This window comes from Myotis lucifugus, unplaced genomic scaffold, assembly GCF_000147115.1.
Source record: "Myotis lucifugus unplaced genomic scaffold, Myoluc2.0 scaffold_537, whole genome shotgun sequence".
NCBI lineage: Eukaryota > Metazoa > Chordata > Mammalia > Chiroptera > Vespertilionidae > Myotis > Myotis lucifugus.
The window spans coordinates 96,930-123,492 of record NW_005871585.1 but is presented as its reverse complement, the minus strand read 5'-3'; the positions used below and the strand labels follow the sequence as shown (position 1 = coordinate 123,492).

The 26,563-nt window shown below is 41.4% G+C and overlaps 1 protein-coding gene across 1 annotated transcript in view; it reads right to left on the bottom strand.

Moving 5' to 3' along the window:
• The window catches only part of METTL24 (methyltransferase like 24), a 77,298-nt gene that overhangs the window by 50,282 nt on the left and 453 nt on the right, over positions 1-26,563 (bottom strand). Inside the window, 1 exon segment of the mRNA XM_006104031.3 lies at positions 26,493-26,563. Within this exon segment, the coding sequence (XP_006104093.1) occupies positions 26,493-26,563 (71 nt within the window).

Here is a 26,563-nt window from a genome sequence, read left to right as displayed (position 1 = left end):
TTAGCCTCATAAGACTCCCATATAAAACCTTGCACAACCACTTCCTCAAGCATTGAGCCCTCAGGATAATGAGGTTCTGGTCAACATCAAATAATCTTAGGAACAAAGCCTTGGGTCTATTGACCACAGAGACAGAGTTTTGGTCAAACTAGAGATAACATCTAGACTTCAGTTGTGTTTCAGCTCCAGGCCCAAAAAAAGCAGCAAAATCAGATAAAGGGATGCCATGGCTGATATCAAAACCAGATGTAATGACTAATGACCTTCTCCCCAGCACCAACCAATCAGTAAAGACCACGACTGTGAAGAGTCACACATGGAAATCTGATGAATATTCCATTGAGATCCTCCCCTGAGATCTCCCCTGAAATCCCCACCTTTGGAAGATCAAAATTCTTAAGATAAAGGACCCCAGTGCGCTCTCTCTCTCTCTCTCTCTCTCTCTCAAGCATGCCCACACTTCTTTCCTTCTAGGGCGCGCTATGGAGCACACCCCCACCTTTCCCCCTCTTCTTCCCTCAGGGGCCTTATCTTTGCTTTCTTCTTCCTAAGCTCCAAGGGCCCTTCTTTTGCTCTGTAACTTGTTTCCTGAGTCCATGTAGCCCCCCTGGCTCACTTCTACTACCTCTGTGACTTCCTACATACATTTCTTATGTTTGAATTCTTGGCTTTGAATTCTTTCTTAGCCACACTCAAGAACTGAGGTCCAACACTCTAACTCCGTTGTTAACAACTTTATCCCAAATAATTTTCTAAACACAGGGTACACTATTGTCCATGTGCTCCAAATACCAAATGGCCAGAGCAATGCTACCCCCATCACTCCTGGAAGGTAGGGGATTTGCAGTCCTGTCTGTGCCTCTACTTCTTCTTCAGATGGTAAAGGAGCAGCTTAAGCAGAAGGTGGCTAAAGGTACTGTAATTTGGGGCTGGTCTGTCTGTCCCCAGCAGGCCTGAGCTCAAATGTCAAATGCAGCATATACAATGAGTTACCACCCAGAAGCCACCATGTTCGTGAGCCCCTGCAGAAATGGACTCATTTCCAGTCCCTGATCCTGCCCCCTATTCCACTCATACAGGGAGCCACTCTCCCAGCATGAACCAGCATCTCAAGGAAGACTGGGTCCCAGATTTCTGAGGAAAGGGAACACCCCCCCCCCTCATCTTTTGTTTGTGAAGGCTTTATTTGGCACTTTCTCCAGAAAATATGCATTGAAAAGTGAGCTGGCTTCTTCTAATGAGGGGCAAATGTTTTGATTACATAGGAAATTTTCCAAAAATTAAGGACAGCAAAAGATTCTACTAATTTGTGTTGTATGGGGCTATTTTGCAGACATCTGAGATTCTGTTTCCCAAAGGGTAAAAAGTGATCACTGAGTCAGTCCAAGCAAGTGCATAGAGATAATGGACTTGGCTCAAAAAGAATGCAAGAAGTAGAACCATGAGGCTTTCAGATATTTTTGTAATTTATGATATCAGCATTAAATGTGTTTCTCAAAAAAAAAAATTATTTCAAATGAAAGAAAATGAATTCTAAGAATTTACTATTATAAGATAACACGAAAAAGAAAACAATCTTTTAAAATATTCTTTAGACTCCCAGCCTACATTTATGCACATAATGCTATATAATAAAAACCTAATATGCTAAGTGTCTGACCATTTGACCGTTTGACCAGTCGCTCTGATGCTCACTGACCACCAGGGGGCAGATGCTCCTACTGGTAGGTTAGCTTGCTGCTGGGGCTGGGCCAATTGGGACTGGGTGAGATGGGCAGGATATGCCCTGGAACCCTCCCATGGTCCCTTTCCAGCCCTGATCGTGCACGGATTCGTGCACCAGTGGGGTCCCTCAGCCTGGCCTGCAAGGATCAGGCCAAAACCGGCTCTCCGACATCCCCAGAGGGGTCCCGGATTGCGAGAGGACACAGGCCTCTAGTAGAAATATATTAATTCAAAACCATAAACCCTAAACAAAACTGGTTACATTAAAAAATTATAGAAAAAAAGCAGACCCACCCATGAACTAGAAAAGAGAGCCATCGATACTGCCTTCTGCAAAAGATTGCTTTGTCTTGAAATTTGGAATAACAGATTTCTTCTTCACAGGCAGTTTCCTGCACACCCTTGAATGACCTCACATAGCCCACGCAGAAACTGTCAAACTAAGAACAGTATGACCACCAGTTATACAAGCAAGTTTTACACAAGCATCTTTTTTCTTTTTTTGTAAAAACAAATATAAAATAAGCCAAAGAAGGCTTCTAATGATCCATTCCTCTGAGTTTTCAGTACCACAGTCCTTCAGGGATGAAACAGTATGATGAGTGATTGAAATGATCAGTTTCTTTATTGTGATGGCTAATTGGTAGAGTGTTTGTGATATTTTTATAAAGTTTTAATATTCCCACCTGCACATTCCTACATTTAGTAAGCTCCTGAAAAGGTTAAGAACCAGTAATTTCTGTTGGGAGAGAGGGCTAACGACTGATCCTCTACATTATGGTTGTGCCCATAGGAAAGAATAAGGTTGTGAGTTCTTGACTCAAACTAAACGATACACTGAGCATGTGCTGATGTGTTGATGTTGGGGACGCCTAAGCTTCTTGGAGGAACAATCTCAAAATAAGCAAAATATATTTATTTTGAAATTTTGTTGCAATTTTGTGATAATTAAAAGCATCTGTTAGTGGGTAGGAAACAATGATTGAAAAAAATTGTTTATTCCTTTCTAGAAAAAGAAGGGAATTTGTGCCAGTTGTTAGGGGAGGAGGAAGCATAAAATAGTGCCTGGACAGAACATGAATCCGGCCACAGCTAAGGGTTTGTGAGCATCAGCCACTACCTTTCTGGGAGACCCTTAGATCATCATGGTTCTTAGGTCTCTGTTCAAGTGTAACCAGTACTCAGAGAGTCTCTGGGGTGGCAGCTCACATGCCTTCCCTTAGGCATTCTCATACAATTAGCCTTTTCCTCAGAGTCAGCCGGCTTCAAAAAAAAGCAAGGATCAGTTACACATTTTGTTTAAACTTCAGGTTCCCCATGCACAAATTTCATTTAACAAATAAAGAATCTCAGTTTCAGCTCTGGGTAGGATGGGTAAGCACACCCCCACCCTGTGTCTCCCACTGAATGTTACAATAAAACCTGGACAGAATACACGGAGCAATTATTTGAAGAATCTGAAAAGTAAAAACTAGCAGGCACATCGGGGGAAAAGACTAGATTCAGAAAACCACTCAACTGGCAGTGAAGTCGCCATTGTCATTTTCTTACGGTATCCCACCTCCTGCCCCTACACAAGGCAGACTCACAAGGACACAGGCATTGGCACAGACTGAGAGCTCCAGCAGAAGCCCTCTTGTTCAGGCTACAGGAGGGAAGGGGTCTTCTAATACTAAGAGAGTGGGGAAAATGCCCCCATCTTTTCCTCTCCTTTCTTTTTCTTTTTCTTTATGCTTTCATCTCAACTCCTAAGCAATCCCATTACAGTAATGGAAGTCACAACAGCAGCCATACGTACCTAAAACTCTGAGGAAAGGGAAATTTCCTCTCCAATTTGAAGCTCAAGAGGGCAAGGTGAACCCTCATGAGTATTTTCTGTCCCCTTTCTCCCAAAGCTTGGCCTTGGACTTGGGCACAGTCAAGGGAAGTGTGTGACAAAGCATGGGGAAACTAAAGCCCAATCTTTCTAGCCAAAGGTTCAGAAAATGCAGGGAACCAGATAATACTGAGAAAATTGCAGAGAAGGAAAGCAACCCCACAAAGTGATTTCTGAAGTCCTGGGCTCAATAATATGATCCTCATTAATATTTCAAAGGCTTTGAGAACCGAGCTAACAGACAGACCTTTACCCAGGTGCCAGATCAATCAATCACTGGGTGGCATGAATGTGGGATGGAGTTGCAAAACATTGCAAACAGAACCGATACTGACATCACAATCCATAGAACTTGAGGCATGAACCGAACCAGGTCAATTTGCCTGTTAAAAGACATATATCAACTTTACGTATAGTATGGAAACACAACTCAGAATCCCATAATATAATATTCAAAATGTCCAGGATATAATCCAAAACTATTGAAAATGAAACCAAGATGAAGACTCAGGAAAATCCCAATTAGTGTGGGGAAAAGACAATCAACAGATACCAATACAGACATGACACAGATGTTGGAATTATCTGAAAAATCTTATAAGCAACAATTTGAAAAATACTCCAAGAAGTAAGAGCATACACTCTTGAAACCAATGGAAAGATAGGAAGTCTCATCAAAGAAATAGGAGGTATAAAAGCCAAATGAAACTTTTAGAACTGAAAAAATACAATAACCAGAATAAAAATCTCAGTGGGGGGACTCAATATCCAAATAGATATGACACGAAGAGTCAGTGAACATGAAGACGGGTCAATAGAAAGTATCTAATCTGAACAACAGAGAGAAAAAAAATGATTTGGGGGAAAAAGTTAAGAGTCTCAGTGTCTCTAGTATGCAGTCATTGGAATCCCAGAGGAGGAAGAGAAAATAAATCAGTGCAGAAAAACACATTTAAACATATAATGGCCAAAAGATTTTCAAATTTGACAATAGACATAAACCTAAAGATTTAAGAATTTGAGCAAATCCCAAACAGAAAATTCAAAGAAATCCAGGCCTATAAATGTGATAATAAAACTACTGAAAACTAAAGATAATAACAACAAAAACAGCTGAGTCTCTATTAATCTTCTGACTGACCTGCTAGTGGGCCAGAGTCAAAATGGTTGGGTAGGAAAGGGCAGAGCCAGCCCAACCCACAGGGGGCCTCTTACCCTAAGGTTCCTTCCCTGTTAAGGGCAGGTCCCACCTCCCCAAGTCCATCTGCTAAATGTCTTTGGCAGCAGACAGTGCTCATGCTGAAGCCCAAATCCAGAGCAGCATCTGAATCCTTTCCCCATCCACCTGCCATCTCTTCATCATTACAGAGTGTAGGCTGGGAGGCAAGGGACCAGAAATCAAATCAAATGCACTATAACTCAAGCAGGTCCTGATAACTTTTAGGAAGGATTAAATAAAAAAGAGAGAAAGACAAAGGATAGGGAGGAATAAACACTCAGCTCTAGATTTATTCTCTAAAATTTTATGCCAAACCACAAGCCTCCCCAAGGGCTCTCTCACTGTGACCGAGGCTGCTGCTCATATCCGTACAGTTGTCCTTCATGGGCCTCTCAGCCTTAGAGCCTCTGATGAGCATCTGTGGCACAATGTCCAGCAGAAAGTTGTCAATGGTCAAGCTCAGTGTTGCTGAGCAGTTTTACAGGGAAAACATTCAGTTCTAAAAATGGCTGCATACAATGATGTTTGTACGCATGCATGTATTTCTCAGTTTTAAGTATGTATTCATTATTAATGAACTTTTCGTCATTTTCATATTGTCCATATTTTATACTTCTATATATTGCTACCCTCTGGTCCTTTGGATTGTGATAGAGTACTTGGTAGCCTGAGTGAATCCTACTGGCCATTAGAGATAAGACTCTGGTTCTAGGACATTCCTCCCATGATTCTGTATTTATAGAACATTTTCTGCCTGAATGCACTGTGAGTTACAGTGCCTGACAAGTAGAAGCAGCCCAATAAATGTTTCTTTTTCGTCTGTGGGAAGCTGCCAGCAGTGTAAAATAAGGCAGAGAGCTGGCCAGACAGCTCTGGAACCAAAAGCACTTAAGCCTCCAACCTAAATGGAAGTAAAGATCTACCCTCTTTATCACTGAGTGGCCCTTTTCAGGAACATGAAGCATTGCTGAAAGAAGCAGACCTTTCCGGAGGTCGGTTATTATTGGGTTTGCTGCGGTGTAACTCTCTGGACTCAGACTTCTTTCATGAGCGAGAGTGACCATCTCCAAAGTTAGAAGTGAAGCTGCCAAAGTGGCAGCTGACCCTGGCCCAGTCTTCTCCCCTCATTTTAGACAGGAAATAACAAAAGTAAAGGGGACAAATAGCGCAAATAAACACAGTAGATCCAAGCTGATAAAAATGCTGACCACATTTCCGAATTGTATGAGAAAGGGGGACTAACATTCATCGCATTAAAGAAAAACAAACTTCCTTCCTCCCACATGGAAGGACTTAAAAAGCAAACAGGAGATAGTACCCAGAAGACAAACTAGCTTTAAATTTACTTATTTTGTACCTGTAGAGAATCACTGTATTCAAAGAAAACGTATGGATAATCTGCCAACTCCTTTATATTAGAATTGAAGAAAATGAAGCTCAGAGGGGTGAAATGACATACCAGAGTCACACAGGTGGGAGGAGGCAAGGCTGTGTCTCAGACCCAGACCTCCAGGCTGCTAGTCCCATACCTGTTCTGCTACACCACGATGCCTCCCACCCAGGCCTCGGAGTTTTATCTTTCCCATACATAATTTTCCTTTTAATATAGGTATTACATGCCCAATAGCAACTTCAGAAGGGATTCCCAGGTAAAAACCACAACAGCTGTCTTGCACTGATACATTTACGAACTTCTTTATATATATGATAGAGAACACACTAAAGCGTTCACCAGAGGCTCTGAAAATGTCATGGATGATGAAACGTCAATGAGTTTAAAAAGAGGATTAGAATGTGACAGGGGAAAGGATTCAGGCCTTTCTGATAAATGGCAATGGTATGTCTCAGTGGGCACGAGGTCAGCTTTAGTCCTTGAATGACAGCAAGAAGCTGAGATCTTCCCCCACTCCTAACCCCCACTGGATGTAGCATGAGCAAGATATAAATGTTTATTATTTAATCCACTGAAATTTTGAGGACATTTGTTACTGCAGCATAACCCAGCCTATCTTGACTGATACGGGTACCTCAAAGGCACTGGGTAAAAGATGGTTATCATTATTTATGAGCGTATCCCCACAGAACCTTCCCAATGCCAGACCATCAGGGACTGAATGGTAGGACAGAACAGACCATTGGTTATGGAGATTCTCCGTTAGGGGAAAAAAAGAGTTATAACCAAAGACAATCCACAGCGAAGATAAGACTCAGAGAAGTGAGAAATGCTCAGATAAAGACTATAGGACACTCTGATTACAAAACAAACCCTACTCTGATCTGCTTCCTAATGCATCCTGCCCCTAACTTACTGTGCCAGGCCTTTTTTCCTCCCATCCAGAATTATCTTAACCACTAATCAGTTCAAATTCCACACTTTATTCAGAGTGCAGTTCTAGTCCCACGTACTTTCCCCGAATATCCCAATCACTCAAGCCTCTATGATGCGCAAAATAAACTATGCAAAGCAGGTGCTTCACAATTATTGCTTGTACTTCTCATTTTATACTTAAGCAAATGTTTGGTAAAATCTGTTTCAAGTGTGTCAATCTTGTTTCTCTCACCAGACTATAAGCCTTGTGAGGACACCATGTGTTTTACTTGTTTTAAAGTCCCCCACAGAAATGACTCCAAGAGACATTTTTATATTGACTTAAATGCCAGAGAGGAAAGAACATGATATAATTCTTGGGATTGAGGACAATTTTTTTTATTACTCTGGAAAAAAGTAGGGAAATTCACTAGCTGACCTTTTTAGTCATACTTTAATCTAGCTAAATATAAATACTCTTTATTTATTTAGGTGGGAATAAATTATTATAAACTCTAAATGTCTTTGATCCAGCTTTGTTCAAATTAAAATAATAAAACCAGAGTTGACAAGCAATTTAGCAAGCGCCCTGAGAGATTCTAAGAAAGCGCTGTTAAGAATTTCAAACATTTCATTAAAAATTAACATTTGTCTTGATAGATTTAAAAAATCTAGCAATTAGAAAATTTAAGCTAAATTTTTATGCTAGTATATTCTATACCTTGAAATTGTGAAGTTAAGTTTACCCAAATCTATTTGTGAAGAAGAGCACAGAGCTTTTCTGTAAAATGAAAGTTTGTTTTCATAATTCCAAAGACTGTTGGCATGTAACCTTGAAACTATAAATGTCTGTTAATGTAAATTCTGTTAAATGCAGAAAAACTAATTGTTCAGGTAAAGGTGAGAACAATGTTTCCATGGAGGGCTGATCCCATAAAGCCTTGCTCTGACCCAGTTCTGATCACTGAACCTGCACAACGCTGTGCAGATTCCCTTAAAGGTGAGTCAATGCATTTCTCCTTGTAGGAATTTATTTTACACATAAAATTAAGTAACTCCACCATACTTTAAGCCATGGTGCACACTTTTTATTTCTGCAATATGTTTGCAGTAGAAGCACTCAACCTGTCTCTACAAACCGCCCTGGGCAGATTAACTGGCTCACAGCATTTTCTCCACCTGTACATTTCTGCTGCTACCAGACTAGCTATAGTTAAATTTTAAAAATGTGAAGAATCACTGTTCTGAAGTGAATTCAGGTCCTCACTGCCCTGGCTGTCTGCAGCCCAGAGGAACTGAGAAGCTGAGCACCAGCACTCCCTACACAGAGCCCTCCAGTTGTATTTCTCTTTCTCACTCTATTTTTTTTCCTCCTAAACTCCAATCTGTTCCTATTTTTTCGCTTCTATTTTTAAATTGAAAAAGTTTGGTTTCGAAATAGCTATAATCTAAGAACTCCTTGGATAAAAGAGAAAATTAAAATTTCAGTTTCTCTTACCCCACTTCTCCCATCCCTGAATGGTTTTGTTATTTTAAAAAAAAATTTTTTTTTGGGTAAACCTTAAGAGTACTTTTAATCTGTTTTTCCTATTACGCTAATGACTTGACCAAACATCTGTGCCTTTATTTTAACTATGAGCATCCCGGCTTGCCTATTTTTTTAAAATTAGCAAATTATATACCAGTATATGTATTTTTTTCTGTTCCTGTCCCAACACATCACCATCACAACAAAGGATACAATGCTGTGTGTGTTACGGGGGCTACAATCTGTGCTGGTGATTTGGTTTTATAAATACGAACATGCCTTGTCCAGGAGTAAGGCCCAGGCACTCAGATTTTCCAAAACAATTCTCTGTATCCAGGGTACCCAAGTAAATGCAAGCACTTCAGCTTCAAAACTGATGTGGCTGTCTGCTCCTGATTGAGGTTAATGGCCTCTAAGTGTACATTAGCTAACTAAGCCACTTTTTTTATTTCTGTACAAAATGAATATTCACTATTCAAAAGAATATTCCCTATCATAATTATATAATCAGATCCAATTTGTTCTTAAGCAAAGTAAGTCATGTTTGAAATTCCAACCTGACAAAATAGCTAAAAATTAAGCACTAAAATATATTGGTTGGCTTGGAAAATATCTAAAATGCCTTAATATCAAACCTAAAATCTAGAGTAATCAACATATTTTTCTGAGATCCAAATTTCAGCATGGAGATAGCCAGAGTATAGAGAAGAAAAAGATATTAACTCTGACCTCAGCCCACAATTTCTATTTACCTTGAACCAGTTATTTAACAAATTCCCTCCTGGTGGAATGGAAAAAACACCACCTCACTCATAAAGCTATTATGAGAACCACTGGGGATAGCAACAGAGCAAATCTTTGTGAGCTGGGAAGAGTTGTATAAAAGCAAGAGATTGATATAATTACTGTTCCCTTTAACACAACTGCCCTCCTAAATGTGGGTAAGAAAGAAGAACCAAGGTAGCTGAAGTCTAAGCAGAAGAAAAACTCACTCACATAAAGGATGCAATAGGATGGCAGGTGCATGGCCACATCTTTGGACAAATCCCTGGTGCTCTGTGGCAGTGTTTTGTGCAGAAAGCTGACACAGTAGGAGGCCAGCGAGCTCACAAGGATGGCAGCTTGAGGTTCTCCCTACGCGGTAAACAGCAAGCTCCTGGGCTCCTACTGCAGGGCTGCATGTGTTTGGCTCTGCAGTGCCTCTGCCAGGCCTGAGAAGCTGTTGGGAGAGGGAGCATGAAGTTCACCAGGTGAACCACTCCTCAGGGGCCAAGCCAGGTGCTTCCTAGCGAAGCAGGCATGTGGACGCGACGTTTCTGCTGAACATGTTCATCGGTGAGCACCATGAGGCTGGGGTCCCAGGGCTCTCTCACAGTTCATCTATATCTGAACAGAGAAAAACATGTGCTTTCACAGCTGTCATTCACTCTACGGGCTTCTGAGAATCGTTTAACTGAGATATAATTCACATACAATAAAATTTACCATTTCAAACAACTGGGTGGCTTTTAATAGACACTGAGTGGCCCAATTATTATGACCACCTGACGTTTGTAGGCAAATTAGCTATAATTTCGTACTGAAGTTGCTAGAGGGCCAGACCCATTATAAATGTCTGAATCGCACAACATACCTAAGTATCGTTGCTGATCAAGTTCACCCTATCATGTTGATGGCGTATCCCAATGGAGATGGCTTCTTCCAACAAGACAATGCCCCATGCCACGGTGCTCGTATTGTGCAGGAGTGCTTTCAAGAACATGAGGGAGACTTTACCTCGTTTAGGTGGCCCCCACAATCACCAGATCTCAATCCAATTGAGCATTTGTGGGACGAAGTTAAAGGAGCCATCAGGCAGCTGGTTCCACAACCATCAAATCTCACAGGACTGGACAGTGCTATTCATCAGGCATGGTGTCAGATTCCTCGCATCACCTTTCAACATCTTGTGGAGTCAATGCCAAGAAGAACCACCGCAGTATTGAAGGCAAAAGGTGGCCCAACGAAGTACTGATGGGGTGGTCATAATAATCTGGCTGGTCATAACAATCTGGCCACTCAGTGTATACACATATTATGCAACCAGCACCACTAATTCCACAATATTTTCATCATCTCACAAAGAAACCCCATTCCCAACAGCATTTACTCCCCATCACCTCCCTTTCCCCTGCCTCTGGATATTTCATTAAAATTGAGTGACGCAACATTTGGGCTTTGGGACTGCTTTCTTTCACTTCGCATATTTTCAAGGTTCATCCATGGTGTAGCATGCATCAGGACTTCATTCCTTTCTATGGCTGAATAGTATTCCATCATATGGATATACCACATTTTGTGTATCCATTCATCAGTTGATGGATGTTTGGGTTGCTTCCAACTTCTGGCTATCATGAATAATGCTGCTATAACCATTTATGTACAAGTTTTATATGAACTTGTGTTTTCAGTTCTCTTGGGTATATACCTAGAAGTGCTATTGCTGGGTCATTTCGGGGCACTCTTGAACCTAATGTCCATGTTCACATACTTTGTGTGAACTCATTTCCACGACAGATGGAAATACCGTTCACCAGCAACCCCAAAAGCCAAAGGTGTAAATGAAGACATGTATGAAAGGAAAAAAGGGTCCTGCATGAAGCAATATATTGCTGCTCCCAAAACACCACTAATAATCTATTTCCGTTTATTATAAAACTGCAGTAGCCATAGCTAGGATGAGGGGATATACTGGGTCTAAGTTGGCACAATCAAATCTTAATTTTTGGAGCACAGAACAGAATTAGATTAAATAAGAACATTTTAAAGGGCCATATGGTAGCAGGCTACGCCTGTCGGGTGGACTTTTCACCAGACATGAGGTAAGTTTAAATCTTCTCGTGTATTTTTATATTCAAATATGATGTTATAAACTTCTGTTGTACAAATAATACTTTATATGTCACTCTCACATATGTAATTATATGAGAACTATGCAAATTGTCAAAATGCCAGATAAAAGGGCAAGAACAAGTTATGAAAATTACCTTCTGCTTTTTTAAGTTCTTTCATATATCTCCTTATATTGTTTAGTCCTGTGCCCTTTAACCACATAAAAGTCCCCGTCTATATAGGCAGTGCCATATTTTCTCTCTGCTTTTCTAAGCAAGGCTTGGAGGACTATAATGGCTATATTGCTGTGGTGGAATGAACACCAGAAGAACTAATCATGTATTGCATTGTTGAAGTTAACAACTTCACGACAGCTTTTCTGTGTTGAAATCTCAAACTAACTTCTGAATATTTCTAAGTCACACTAGATTTGTGAAGCCTAGAGTCTAAGTGAAACTCTGCGTTCATTCCCCTATTCTTAGCTAAAATCCTGGTATAATGAATGCTTCCTATATCCAAAGCACTGTGGTGAGCAGCCCAGAGGATGGGAGAAACATGATTTTTTGAAAACAAATACTGATGGCAGCCAGTTGTGCCTTCCTACCAGAGTGGAATAATCCATCTCTAGGCTGGGCCAGTAGGAGAAGGGAACACACAGGAAGCTAAACTGCCTGAGTAAGAAAATGATATATATTTGGAATTTGTTTGCTGGAAGCTCAAGAGAGTAGGTTGGGCAGCAGGAAACTGAAGGCTTGAAAATGGAAGAAAGGGATTGATGTGTAGATAAGAGAAGACAGGGTTAATGGTACAATCTAGGAAGAAAGAAATCATCAATGGCCAGAAAAACTTCAAGTGCAATTTTCAGTTGATTTCTGTTTTGAACTCCCTCCATGACCCTGAAACCTTCAGTAAGGCCTGTGTTGGCGTCACTCTGGGGGATAAAAGAAGTGGGCAGTGTGGAGCAGGAGGAGGAAGCAGTGACCAGAGGTGAAACACTGAGCTAGGAGCAGGAATTCAGAGACAAGACAGTGACCAGAAAATGTAAGCCCCAGACATTACCAGGACACTGGAGGAGAAGGAAAGTAAAGTACTAGATCTCTCTCAGCACATGGCTCAAGCCATTTTAATTTAGGTGTTCAGGGAAAGGCTGACTCCAGAAGCTGGAAAAGATGGAGTCAATCTGCCCAACAAGCCCATACTTGTGTTAGAAAAGGTGGGTAACAGACAGAAGGAAGTAAACACCAAGATTTAAACCACTTTAATCTCCTCCATGGAAATGGCCTCCTAACAAAGAACTTGAAGACTTTATGGTGACATTCCCATGAAGGGTACGAGAGTATCAGAACATTTTCTGTGTCCCTGTTGGAAATCTAGGACCATTCTTCTCAGGCTGCAGATGGGAAAACTCTAGCACAAGAATCTCATGGATCTGATTGGGTTCACTGCAGGTCAGTGGTCAGTGGTCACCCCCACCTCAAACAGTCACAGTTGCGTGGCCCTGAGGCCATTTCCACAGCAGGGGTTAGAAAATATTTTCGGGAAGAGCCAGATAGTAAATATGTTAGACTCTGTGAGCCAAGAAGCAAAATCAAGGATATTAATTAGACATTTATATAACCAGAGAGAGGACAAGTTTCCACATTTTTATTGATGAATTTCAAAATAATTGCACACGCTTTTTGAGATATAGATCTACTAATGAGAAGAATGGAAATATTTTTTCTGGATCGTATTTTGCTTCATTGGGGTTCAAAGTTAGTGTTTCCTAACATCAAATCAATTGCAAATATTCATCCATAGAATCCATTCTTAGCTTATGAGCTGTATAAAAATAGGTACTGGCCAGATATGGCTCCAGATCTCTGGTAAAATCACCACTGTCTGAAGCAAAGTCAACGTTGGATGCTGTGTTCCAAGAATCTGTAGTGTAATCATACCCTCATTCAGAAATTAAAGGCCTGAAGGGGACTTTGGAATAGTTCTCGAAAGACTCAGATGTTCCTCAAACATATGGGTCTAGTACCCCACTGATTGAAATTACCATTCTTTCAGTCAGTACTTACTGAGCACCTACTATGTGTTGGTACTATCATAGGCACTGGGGATATAATGGTGAGCAGGACAGATGAGCTCCCTATCTTCAAAGGGGACAAGACTGCAAATAAGAATTTAAAAAATATAAAATGTCATAGTGGGAATGCCATAAGAGAAAATACTAGGAGAGTGGGTAAGGAGCTACTTTGGATAAAATAATTTAGTAAGAGTTCCTTTTTCTCAACGTTCCTATTAATCATTGTTTTAGCAGACATTTTGCATTTTTTCCAATATTATGGGTGTGTGCGTGCGTGTGTGTGTGTGTGTGTGTGTGTGTGAAATAAAATCCCATTGTGTTTTGATTTGCTTCCTCTGCTTATCGGTAGGGTGTATCATCTTTCTGTGAGTTCATATTCTCTCTTTTCTGTAGATGGATAGAAAAATAGTCTTCCAGGTTTCCTCTTCTATTAATTCCTGGTTAATTCCCTGCTTTTTTTTTTCGGTTGTCTTTTTCTTACTATTTTGTTGGTGTTCTTTTAAAATTTAGGATATTAATCCTTTATTGGTGATATGCACTGCAAATATTCTCTCCTGGCCTATGGCTTGTCTTTTAACTTTGTGGTGTCTTTTGTTTACAAGAAGATTTTAGCTGGTAAATATCTGGTAAATAGTCTACTTTGTGTGAGAATTGGTTATTAGCTGCCTGTCTTGGTGGGCAATTTGAAAAAGTCATAGATTTTGAGTTTGAACCTTCATTCCATGCTATGTCTTTCTTGCTCAAATGTATTAATGTTCCAGGGCCTTGGCTTCCCTACCTTGCAGATTTGTTGTGAGAATTAAGTAAAAGAATATATGCAACTCCCCTAGCACAGTGGTCCCCTCCTACCTCACTCTTAACTTGCACACTTCTTAAAGGCCTTATATTCCCCATAATACCATGTGCAGGGTCAGTACTTAGATCTTGTTTATTGTGTTGGTTAAACTGAGTTTGTCTTTAATGCATATAAAGTTCCAAGTATAATTATATGCACTTAATTGACTAAAATGTGGACGACAGGGCCAGAATAACAGTTTAGCGAGATTACTCCACTGGGCTCCCTTGACAGTAAGTGGTACAGTTATTGAGATTTGTAAACATTCTTTGGAATGAAAGTTATATTATGAAAGTGAAGAAACACATTTATACAGCCAACCCTGACACAGACAAAAATTATTTAACAACATGTTGTAAAAGAGATTTGTAATTAGTTTTGAGGGGGAAGAAATCACAAACTGATATGAACAGGTAAGCCTCAACCATTTTATGATAAATGACTTATATGAGGAATAAATTTATAATAAAAATGCTAACAAAAATTTACCAGTTACTGCTGGCTTTTATTTAAGATTTTAAAAATATATCTTCTAGCTCCTCTGATTGCTGAGCATACTACATATGCTTTAAATTTCAGGAATAATAAGAGAAATACTAAAAATTCCAATGAATATTGGGCTTTATACCTCACAGATAAACATACCTGTATCTTTTTTTTAAGCCAGTTTCTGTCTTTTTTTCTTTCTTTTTTTTCTTTTTCTTTTTCTTTTTTTTTTTTTAGAGAGAGGAAGGGAAAGAAAGAGGAACAACGGGAAACATCGATCAGTTGCTTTCTGTACCTGCCCCCACCAGGGATCAAACCCACAATCCAGGCAAGTGCCCTGACCAGGAATTGAACTTGCAACCTTTCGGTGCACAGGATGACGCTCAACCAACTGAGCCACTCTGGTCAGGCCATACCTGTATCTATTTTATGCCTAGGAGCCCACATCCCTCCAGCAACAAAGGGTTGAACAGAGACAATCTTCACTTACTGAGCTATCCCACAGGCCAGGTGCTTTCACCTACATACTCTGGTTTAATCTTCACAATAGCGCTGTGAGTTAAGTACTACATACCACTTTTTTACAGAGGACGAAACTGAAATTCAGACAGGGTATGCCATGTGTCCACATCCAGTAACTGGGGGAACAGAATTTTAACTCCTGACCTCCAGTGTGAAAATATGACACCATCTTACTCAAAATAAATAAAAACAAAATAAAAATACATACTGTCATATCGGGCACAACAGCAAACAAGAATATTGCCTCTGATTTGTCGCCAGATTCTGAATACACATTTGAAAGTCTTTCAACTTGCTCCAACTAAACATGAATAAGTGATCACCATGAAGATGGACTTATGGAGCTTGATTCATCTCACCAGAGGCCTTCAGCTCATTTACACTCATGACTTTATTTATTCAAATAATTTGCTTTTTTTCTGGGGGAGGAAAAAAAGGCCTGCAGACCATCATCCCATCACCGCTCTGTGCAAAAAATTCCAGCATAAATAATGTCAACAAGAATCGTTGTCTTTAACAAACTCCAGGACACGTCACAGCACTGTTTATAAGATGTAAACAGAGTCTTGTTTTATTTCACTGTTCTGCCGAATTCAGTTGTTTGCTTCATTTTAGATCTAGGCCCCTGGAAGAGCTTCCCATGCTTTGTTTAACACTGCCGAATGTGCATATTTAGCGAGGCACTCAAGACGGCAAGCCTGGAACATAACCTAGATGATGTCCATTTAGGTATGGATGATTGAAGGATCCTGGGGTGGCTGCAAGCTCTGCTCAACCAATGTTTCCAGCTCTCTGACTTCTGCCCTCTTGCACTTGATAGGGCCCGGCAACCAGCTTCGGCCTTGGGATTGTGAGCAGGAGGGCTGTGTGTGGCTTCCAGCCAGGCATTTAATAAAGCCACTGGAGATGCCCAGAGCACTCACCCCTCTGTGCAGGTGACAGGCAATATTCCAGTCTGTGGCTGTACTGCCAGTCTGGGGTCCAGAGAGAGGACAGTGACAGCACAGAGCAGCAGCACCCCACCCCCGCCAACCGGCAATGGATGCATAGCATGAGGAAGAAATACATCTTTGTTAGGATGAGCCCTGAGATTTGACAGTTGTTTGTGATCACAGCATAAACTGGCCCCCCTGGCCCTATACCCCACCCAAATGGCACCATGAAAAAGGGCTTCGTGTTTCTAGTGATAAGTTACAGATTTGGGAAATTTAGTATCTGATGCTAAATGTGATTATCTTGTCAGGGAAAGGTCTCTCAGCCCATAGTTCACTTGGACCCAAATCATCATGTCCCAAAATCTGAATTACATAGGCCAAGCAAAATTGAAGAGAGAAAGTTACAGCTGTAACCTTCTGAACTGTCAGTTCTAATTTACTGATCTGTCAAAGTTCTTGGTTGTAAACAATAGAAACCACTCTGGCTAGTTAAGTAGAAAATAAATTGATTGAAGATTTATTCACTTACAGAATTTTAAGGGCAGAAATACCACTCTACATGCCAGTGTAGACTCCACAGCCCCACCGCTGGGCACACACGTAGGGCTCATTTCACCACCTGGATGCTGGGTGCTTCTGCTGAATCTCGGCCACCATGCTACTCGTGGTCCTTGTGCCACTCAAATTTCTAAGGTACAATCCAAACTCTCATGTAGGTGTTTCCGAATGGTGTTTCCTAAAGTGCACGAGGCACAAGGAAAAGTTGGAAAAAGTATTTTTTGGCTTTTTTCTGAGGAAGGTAGAGAATTCCTCAACACAAGAAGGAAATTCAAAGGTGTGATTTTAAAAAAAGAATGATAAATACCTACTTTATCTGTGGGAATGGGTACTATGGACAACTAAGGTCTTCAATGCTTATGTCAGTTCATAAGTTCCAAGAGCCTTCCTGGTTTCCACAGCTCTTCCTTCAGTTCTACCCCAGGACCCTTCCAATGAATCCCTATTTTTACTAGTTTCAGTTGGGTTCTGTCAATTGCAACCCAGAGTCCAGATACAGAAGTAACCAGACTTAAAGAATCCAAAACTCTCTAAATATTCAGATGCTCTGGAGAAGTTTTCAGCTCTTTGTGTGTGTGTAAAGTGCCTTCCCGCATTTACTGGGGGGGGGGGGGCCCTCAAAAAACACAAGACTCTAACTGGTTTGAGAACTCTAATTGGGATCATGGGCTGCATACTGATTATATTTACTTTCTCTATTTAAAGTCCTCATAAATAACTTTTCCTAAGCAAACAAAAAAAAACAAACAATAAAACATTGCATCTACATAGATCTTGTGTGCATATATTCCCACCTCAATAAAAATATCAGAAGTATAGACAAGCTGCCAACTTACTGCCAAATGCTACCTGGAAATAAGGTTATCTGTAAGAATGCATCTAGACAGAGAAACAGAGAAATAGTTAACCAATAAAAAAAAATACACACAGAATCATAAATGCTAGGCTTGGGCATTATTAAAAACAAACCAAGACAAAACAAAACAAAACTATACTCTATTTCTAGGTGCTCACGCTCAAGATCCCTGAACTGGACTAGTTAAAATAATGGAATAAAATATGAAAAAAACAAAATCCTATGGGCAAAACTGTGCAATAATTATATGAATAATTAAGGAATGTCAAGGATTTGACTTCATGGGGTAACTTAGAGAAGTTTTCCCCTTTCCCTAAAAATGGCTTTGAGGACAGGGAGGCGGGTCTTAGGCTATTTACAGTTTGTGGCTTGAGCTGGTTGATCCAGGGTGTATCTAAGAGTCTGAGTGGGGAGTCGAGTGAGAGAGGTGAGTCTTGTTATGGTGGCACTTTAGGGAGAAGGTTAAAGAAAGCTGGGATTTCCAGAGCAGCCTTATTCCTTCTCTGCTTCACATGTTGGTCAGTTAACTCTTCTTCCAATTCAGTGAGGTTTTCCCTAATAAATTTAATCTTTTTTTTTCCTTAAGCTAGGCCAGGGTCCATCCATTTTTACTGTTTACAACCAAAAGAAGATTACATTAAACATACTCCCCTACAATCTTACTCAGCCCAGCATCTAACTCAAGTCTTGGATAACTCATCTTTCTTTACTACAAATGACTTAAAAGGACCTTCAGCTTTTGCAAATCTATGTGCCATGCTGCCACTGAGTTTAGCAGCCTTAACCTCACTGGGAAAACATCTGGCTAACTGTTGATTTTGACATTTGGCTCAGGGGTTGCAACTTCAAATGCCTTCAGAGGTCAGACAGTTAATGTCAATGGAGAGAGAGCTGAGCTGGACTCCACTAGACACTATATGCCCCATCTAAAGATGTGTATGTTCAAATACTTAAAACACAGTCTGACTCCAACAAAATTCTTCATGGTCAAATTTACCTCCTGAGCCATCAACTAACAACCCATCTTGCTTTTAGTTTAAATTACAGATGGTCTTGTAGACTGATAAAACTCAATTTTGTTTCTATCATTTGAGCAGAATAAAAATGCTTCTTAAACAACAAATTTTCTCCTCCTCTATTAGCAGAAAACGCCTCAGATTATTAATGGAACCAATGTGAGGTGTCTAGAGAACTCAAGGGGTGCTTTTAAAAGAAGCTGAGAAAATTGATATAAATGGCTTTTCACGAAGATGGCCCCAAAAGCAAAGAAAGAAGCCACTGCCCCTTCAAAGCCAAAGCAAAGGCTTTGAGGGTAAAGAAAGCAGTGCTGAAAGGCGTCCACAGCCACACGAAAAAGAAGATCCACCCGTCACCCACCTTCCAATGTCACCCCAAGACATTGGAGCTCTGAAGGTAGCTCACATATCCTCAGAAGAGCACCCCCAGGAGAAAATAAACTTTACCACTATGCTATCATCAAATTCCCCAACTACCGAATCAGCCACGAAAAAGTAGAAGACAACAATACACTTGTGTTCATTGTGAATGTTAAGACCAACAAGCACCACATCCAACTGGCTGTGAAGAAGTTCTATGACATTGACATGGCCAAGGTCAACACTCTGATCAGGCCTCATAGAGAAAAGAAGACATAAGTTTGACTGTCTCCTGGTTATGATGTTTTGGATGCTCCCAACAAAATTGTGATCATCTAAACTGAGTCCAGCTGGCTACTTCTAAATATAAAAAAATTTCACCGTAAAAAAGAAAATTCATATAAATAGAACCATTTTTGAATGGAATCAAAACCGCCATCCCAGAGGAAAGGTCTTGCACATCTTGCTCCTTGAAACTTTGGAACGTTTGACATGGGCAAAATAACCTTTGGACTGGGTCAAGCCAACATTGTTTTACAAACAACTGTTTGTAAAGCTAACAGGAAAGCAGACCTCCTCTCACAAGGACTGATAATTGTGAACATTCTTTAGAAGCAGTAACCAGCCATGTATAGCTAAAGAGTAACTTAGCTTGTTAACACCAATAGAAATGTCTTTATTCTATTCATGTAATTATTTCCCTTCCTTTTCTTTTTTTAAATATAAATTTGTATTGATTTCAGAGAGGAAGGAAGAGGGAGAGACAGAAACATCAATGATGAGAATCATTGATTGGCTGCCTCCTGCACGCCCCCCACTGGGGATCGAGCCCGAAACCTGGGCATGTGCCCTTGACCGAAATTGAACCTGGGACCCTTCAGTCCGCAGGCCGATGCTCTATCCACCGAGCCAAACCGGCTAGGGCTCCCTTCCTTTTCTCATTAAAAAACTCTTGCCTTCACCCCATCACTGGAACACTATTTGAGTTTCTGCCTGAATCTACGTTTCCCAAATAGCTATTCTAAGATCTCAAATAAACACTTGTTGCCTTTCACTTTGGACTTTATTTTCAGATTAATAAAGCTTATCAACACTGGTAGATTCCAGCCTTAGTGTGTGTCTTGGGGTAAATGAAGCAGGCTCCGGTGACTTTCTATGAATTACAGAATCAAGAGCCAAACTACTTACAAGCACAAAGACTCCAAAGGTATCCCAGCACAGATGGAAAACTCAAATGCCTACCACCCTTGACAGTCTCCAGTTTCACTACCTCGCTCTGATTCTCTTCACAGACTAAGATAGAAATCCAATTCAGGAAAGCTGATAAGACTTCCCATTCCTTAGAGAAAATGGACTGGACAACCTGCTCTCAAAAACCTAAAAGCTCCACCACCAATTGTTGAAAAACAATGGAGCCTCCATTAGCTGTTCTTTTGCGCACAGGCTGCTCTCCGAGGAACTGTGGGGTTTGGAAGGAGTGCAGAGGCGTGTTCCCCATGGAAGGCAAATCAAAGTTTTATTCAAAACCTGTCTTTCTCTCTGTGAAACTAAGCAACTGCGATTTCACACCCACGTATTGCTGGAGAGCATTCAATTACCCTCAATGACTTCGTTTAAAATGAAAAGGCTTTGCCTCCTGAGGACAGTGTGAGAGGATTGATTAATGTTGGTGAAGGACAGAGGTGTAAGTACACAGAAAAATCCTAAGTACTGGAAACTACTGCTGGGCCATATTTGACAAGCAATTCAAACCTACCTTCAAGGTTTGTTTGTTTTTTTGTAAAGAATAAGGAATTTTAAGGCAATTGGATACATCAAGGGGCATATGATGCCATTTTTTCCTCTTCCTTTCTGATGATAATGGCAGAATTAGAAAACTAAGAGGAAGAGAGAAGTGATGAAGAACGGCCAAATTTTGCCATATGGTTTTTCAGGAGAAGAGGAAACATTTTTTTTTTCTTTCTGACACACTGTTCCAAAGGATCTGTGACTAACAAACCAAGCCAGCACATTGCTGGGTTCTGTGGCTCTGTGACTCAGAAGTCACTTTTCTATCCAACATATTAAATGTCAAGGAAAATATCTTCGATAAGAGAGGAGAAATTTCCTCAGGAAGCTTGGCTCCTGTGTGAGTGCCTCTCCTGCCCAAACGAGCTATATGTTCTGCTGCTGTCGTTTAGGTGGATTGCCAACCTGTAAGGAAACATCTGCCCAAGACTTCATAAAGAAGCATCAATCATAGAGAAACATATCTTAGTCCTCTATAAGTGCCCCCAAAAAGGACTTTACCCATGTAATCATAGTCAATGTCTGTTTAAGGGGGGGAAAAAGATCAGAAAGAGACACAGACAGAAAAACAGAGAGAAGGGAAAGAAAGAAAAAGAATTACAGTGATACTTTGATGCATGCATAGTATGCAGAATTAGGAGACCAAAAGCCCTGGTGGAATGCTTAAAGCCTCTGTACTATACAAAAATGTATGGGTTCCTAAGCAAAAAGGGCAGCATTTATCCATCATTATTATGAGCCCTCAGTTCACAGTGCTCTAAGATCAGAACCCCTGATGTGAAAGAGGATTTAATATGTAGAACTAGTTCTTGCATGGCTTGCTGAAAGAAGGGATGAAGTGAGGACTACACTTCTCTTTTTTATAAGGCTTGTTTTCTTTAAGAGAAGCATAAGCTATGATCAAGGTGGCAATATAATCACTGAATTTTTGTTCCTCTAACAAAGGAAGCATGTTGACAAGAAACACTCTGCAAACCAATTATTTCATGCAGGTTTTCATCCATCCAGAAAGCCATCCTCAAAATAGATGGAACTTTTTCTCCTTCACCAACCAATCTGGTAGGTGCCTATGGCAAGTACCCAAGAACCTAAATAGCACTGTTGATTCTCAACAAACAAAAATTAAGTAAAATAAGATCCAAGGAGTTCAACATGTAACTTCCAAACTTTAACTTTATAAATTATTTAATGGTCCCTTCAGCTTATATTTCAGCACATCTTGATGGTAGGCTAAGGCGGAACAAGATTTGTCCCCCAGGAAGATAAGGGATATTGAGCTCTGTTCCCAGAAGTGGGAGAACAGATCAATTAACTGGTCTTTCCAGTTTTGAGGAACATTTTAATCCAACTTTTAAAAAAAAGGAAAAATGAAACAAAGTCAAGATTTCCACTATCTAGGAATTTGGGAAAATTAGAATGTATACCCTGAAAATAAGTAAATAAATAACTAAATAGCCAGGGAGAAGGAAATCCAGGGAGAATTTTTCCTTAGGAGGCTAAAAAGATAATATTTTAAAAATAGGAATAAACTCACTCCTTCCTTATATTTTTTAAACCAAAAACATTTAAAGTCATGCATAATAGACTAAAGTAGATTCTTCTATTTGTTACACAAGAGTGTTAGCATTTTTCAGGAGGAAGCATTGACTAGGCATCACTTTAGGAAACACAATCCTTTCCATCAAGAACAACTCTGGAAACAAAACATTCCATCTGAAATGGATTACCAGGTCACAACATGTGCAAAGCAAGTCACAAATTGGGAATGCATTTCTGTTGTCATCTCAAATTGGGGGAAGATCAGTGTGGAAGAAGGATTGATAATGGGAAGATTTCCAAGCAACATCCTTGAGCTGAGTGTTCAAGGATGGAAAGAAAATAGGTTATAACAACATATCACATTTGGGGAATAGCTGAGGCTAAAGACTTGGAACAGAATAGTGAAAATTAAAGCTACCATCACTGAGTGTTTACAACACACCAAACTCTCTACCAGGGGTGAGGAATATCTGGCCTGCAGGCCATATAACGTCCACAAAATCATTTTATCTGGCCCTGCCAAGGCATTAGGGGTGAGTTAATCAAATGTTTGATCAAACATAGCAGGCTAATTTTCAAGTTGATACTTTTGTATGGCCCAAAAATGGTATTATAAATATCCAAATGTATTATGCTAAGCAAAATAAGGCAGTCAGAGAAAGATAAGTATCACGTGATCTCACTCATAGGTGGAATCTAATGAACAAAATAGATCTAGAGACATAGAACCATGGAACAGACTGGTGAATATTAGAGGGAAGATGAGGGTGGGGGAGGAGAGATTAACCAGGGAATTTATATGCATATATGCATAGCCCATGGACACAGACAATGGTGTGGTGAAGGCTTGGAAGAGGCGGTTGAGGGGAGGAGGGGGGTCGATGGGGAAAACAAATAAAGGGGACATCTGTAATACTTTCAACAATAAAGATAAATTAAATAAATAAATATCCCAATGGCCCTTGGCAGAAAAAAAGTTCCCCACCCCTGCTCTATACAAATATTCCCTTTTTTTTTTCTAACTTAATTTTAATAAAACTGAGCCCCAGAGCTCAGACGAAATCTCTCATCTTTGTTAGCCTCACTCCCTAGTTGATCTCTACAGTCTCATGGCTTTAGTGACACTGTGCACTGATGACCCCCACATTTCTATCTTCAACCTGGACATGTCCTCCAACTACAGACTTGTATGTCCAACTGCCTGTTTGACATTTCCACTTGGATGTCTAAAGGATATCTCAAACTCAACATGTTTAAAAACAAATTCCTGACTTCCATCCATTCCTTCCAAAACAAAAAACTAAACAACGGCAACAACAGAAAACTACTCCCTCACCTACCTTCAGAATACACTGAGTGGCCAGATTATTATGACCACCTGACGTTTGTAGGCAAATTAGCTATAATTTCACGCTGAAGTTGCTAGAGGGCCAGACCATTATAAATAGGGAAGCAGGTTGTTTACCACGACAGAAGTGATTTTTCTGAAGATATGGGTAAACAGCATGATTTAATAGCCTTTGAACGTGGGATATATTTGAACGTGAGTGGCCAGATTATTATGACCACCCCATCAATACTTCGTTGGGCCACCGTTTGCCTTCAATACTGCAGTGATTCTTCTTGGCATTGACTCCATGAGATGTTGAACGGTGATGGGAGGAATCTGACACCATGCCTGATGAATAGCACTGTCCAGTTCTGTGAGATTTGATGGTTGTGGAACCAGCTGCCTGATGGCTCCTTTAACTTCGTCCCACAAATGCTCAATTGGATTGAGATCTGGTGATTGTGGGGGCCACCTAAGCAAGGTAAAGTCTCCCTCATGTTCTTGAAAGCACTCCTGCACAAAACGAGCACTGTGGCATGGCGCATTGTCTTGGAAGAAGCCATCTCCATTGGGATACGCCATCAACATGATAGGATGAACCTGATCAGCAATGATACTTAGGTATGTTGTGCTATTCAGACGTTGTTCCACACGAATTAAAGGGCCCAAATCATGCCAGGAAAACATGCCCCAAACCATAACACTGCCCCACCAGCTTGAAGGGTTGTACTCATGCATGTGGGGTGCATGCTTTCATGCTGTTTCCGCCAAATTCTCACTCTGCCATCTGCATGATGCAACTGGAAACGTGATTCATCAGATCACATGACTTTTTTCCAATGCTTGACTGTCCAATCCTTGTGTTCCTGTGCGAATTGGAGACATTTTATCTTGGTAACTGCAGACAGCAAAGGTGTTCGAACAGGCCTTTAGCTTCCATATCCCATACGATGCAGTGTACGGCTAATTTGCCTACAAACGTCAGGTGGTCATAATAATCTGGCCACTCAGTGTATAACCAGAACCAACTACTTCTCACACCTGCATTCTACCACATCTCTGAGCCACCACCTACGCCAGCCTGGATCACTGCAGCCTCCTAAAGGTGGTGGCTATGAACTTCCTCTCCAGTGAGCCTCTGAGTCGGTGCATTCCAAACTTTTCCACTTGTAGGACAGGCTCTGGTTATAGACGCTTTGTCTGAATTAGAGACTAAGAGCGATTCTTGGACAGGTGACAACAGAAGCAATGGAGGCTAAGAGCGGCTGTGACATGAAGAGTGCAGAGTGGGGTTGACGGTATCAAGGATGGGACATTTGAGAATATCCAGAGAGACAAAAGAGCCTGAACTCGTAAGAAATATCAAGTCCTAGGTCAAATGTTCCCTCTCAGTTAGCCTTTCTTGACTCCACAGGTAGAGTTCAAGACTGCAACGATAGCATTGGTCACATTACTGGAGGCCTGTGCTGAGTGCCTCCCCAACTAGACTTTGAACCCATTTTTGTACCCCCACCACCTGCTGCAGCATCTGGGACCTGGTAAGCCCTTGGCAAAGTGTGGATGCATAACATGGTACCATGGAACTTGCATTAGGAACATGGAGAAGAAGTGGCTGCATTCTTCTGGAAATGAGGCTCTGGAGGTAGAAAAACATACTTGAGTTTATCCAGGAAGATAACACTGATGGGAGCACAATGGTGGGGAAAGAGAGAGGGCAAGGCTTGAAGAGGAGGTGGAGGAAAGGAAAGCCGTGGAAGAAATAATGTGGGTGGGGGAACTAGGTTAGAACTAGGAAGCTAAAGGAGGTCAAAGGAAGAGTTTTTCTCATTCCTCCGGAGGAGGGTGGTGAGGAACGGGAAGAGGGATGCTTAAAAGAAAAAAGAGAAAACCAGGCAACAAAGAGCACTCGGTCGAGGTTGATGGGTATAAGCACCAGGCAAGCTCATACCTGCAGTTCTCAGTCTTCTCACTCCCAAGCACCAAGTAAATTACTGCGCTCCAAAAGGAGAGTGGGAGCCAGAAGCTTCATAATCTGAGGTTAAAACTGGGCCACTTGGTGAGGTGTGAGCCCAGAGGCTAATGAAGTAGGAAGAGCAAACCCACGTTATTGCTCCAGTCCTCCAGGTTCACATTAACTCAGCATTAAGTGGTGCTGGAGCTCAACCTCTCGCCCCGCGCCAGCCACCCGCCGTCTGTGGTGTAATTCAAGGGAGATTCGCTGCAGAGTGGACCTTTCTCACCGCGAGCAAGGTGGTGGGAAAGGCATTCACAGCGCACACCGACCCAGTTCTGTCCAGGCCTCGAGGAGAACACTGGGGCAAGTACAGAATATAAACAAAATCACCACTTCTTCCTTGTCAGTGCCCATCCCCCATCCCCGCCCCTCACTCAAATGTAAGTGAGAAGCAGGACTCCGTCCTGCGCCCCGCGTGCCCGCGTGGCTGGCAGATAGGGGCCGCCAGCAAACCGCGGTGGAAAACGCATGGACTCTGCTCGGCCCCACTTCGCTGCGGTGAACGACGAACCGGGGGAGCCGCCCGAACGAGCGCAGGGTTCAGACTTTCCGACGGTCCCAGCGGGACGGCCGGCGAAGCCCGAGCGCAGGGCCCCGCGGGCGGTCGAGAAGGGGGGTGGCGTCTAGAGCCCCAGCCTGCACGTTTGCCACTGACCTTCCCGGCCGGGAACGCCCCGGCGCGGGCGCAGCAGCCCGTCTCCAGCGTCCCGCTCCCGCCGCCCCGGG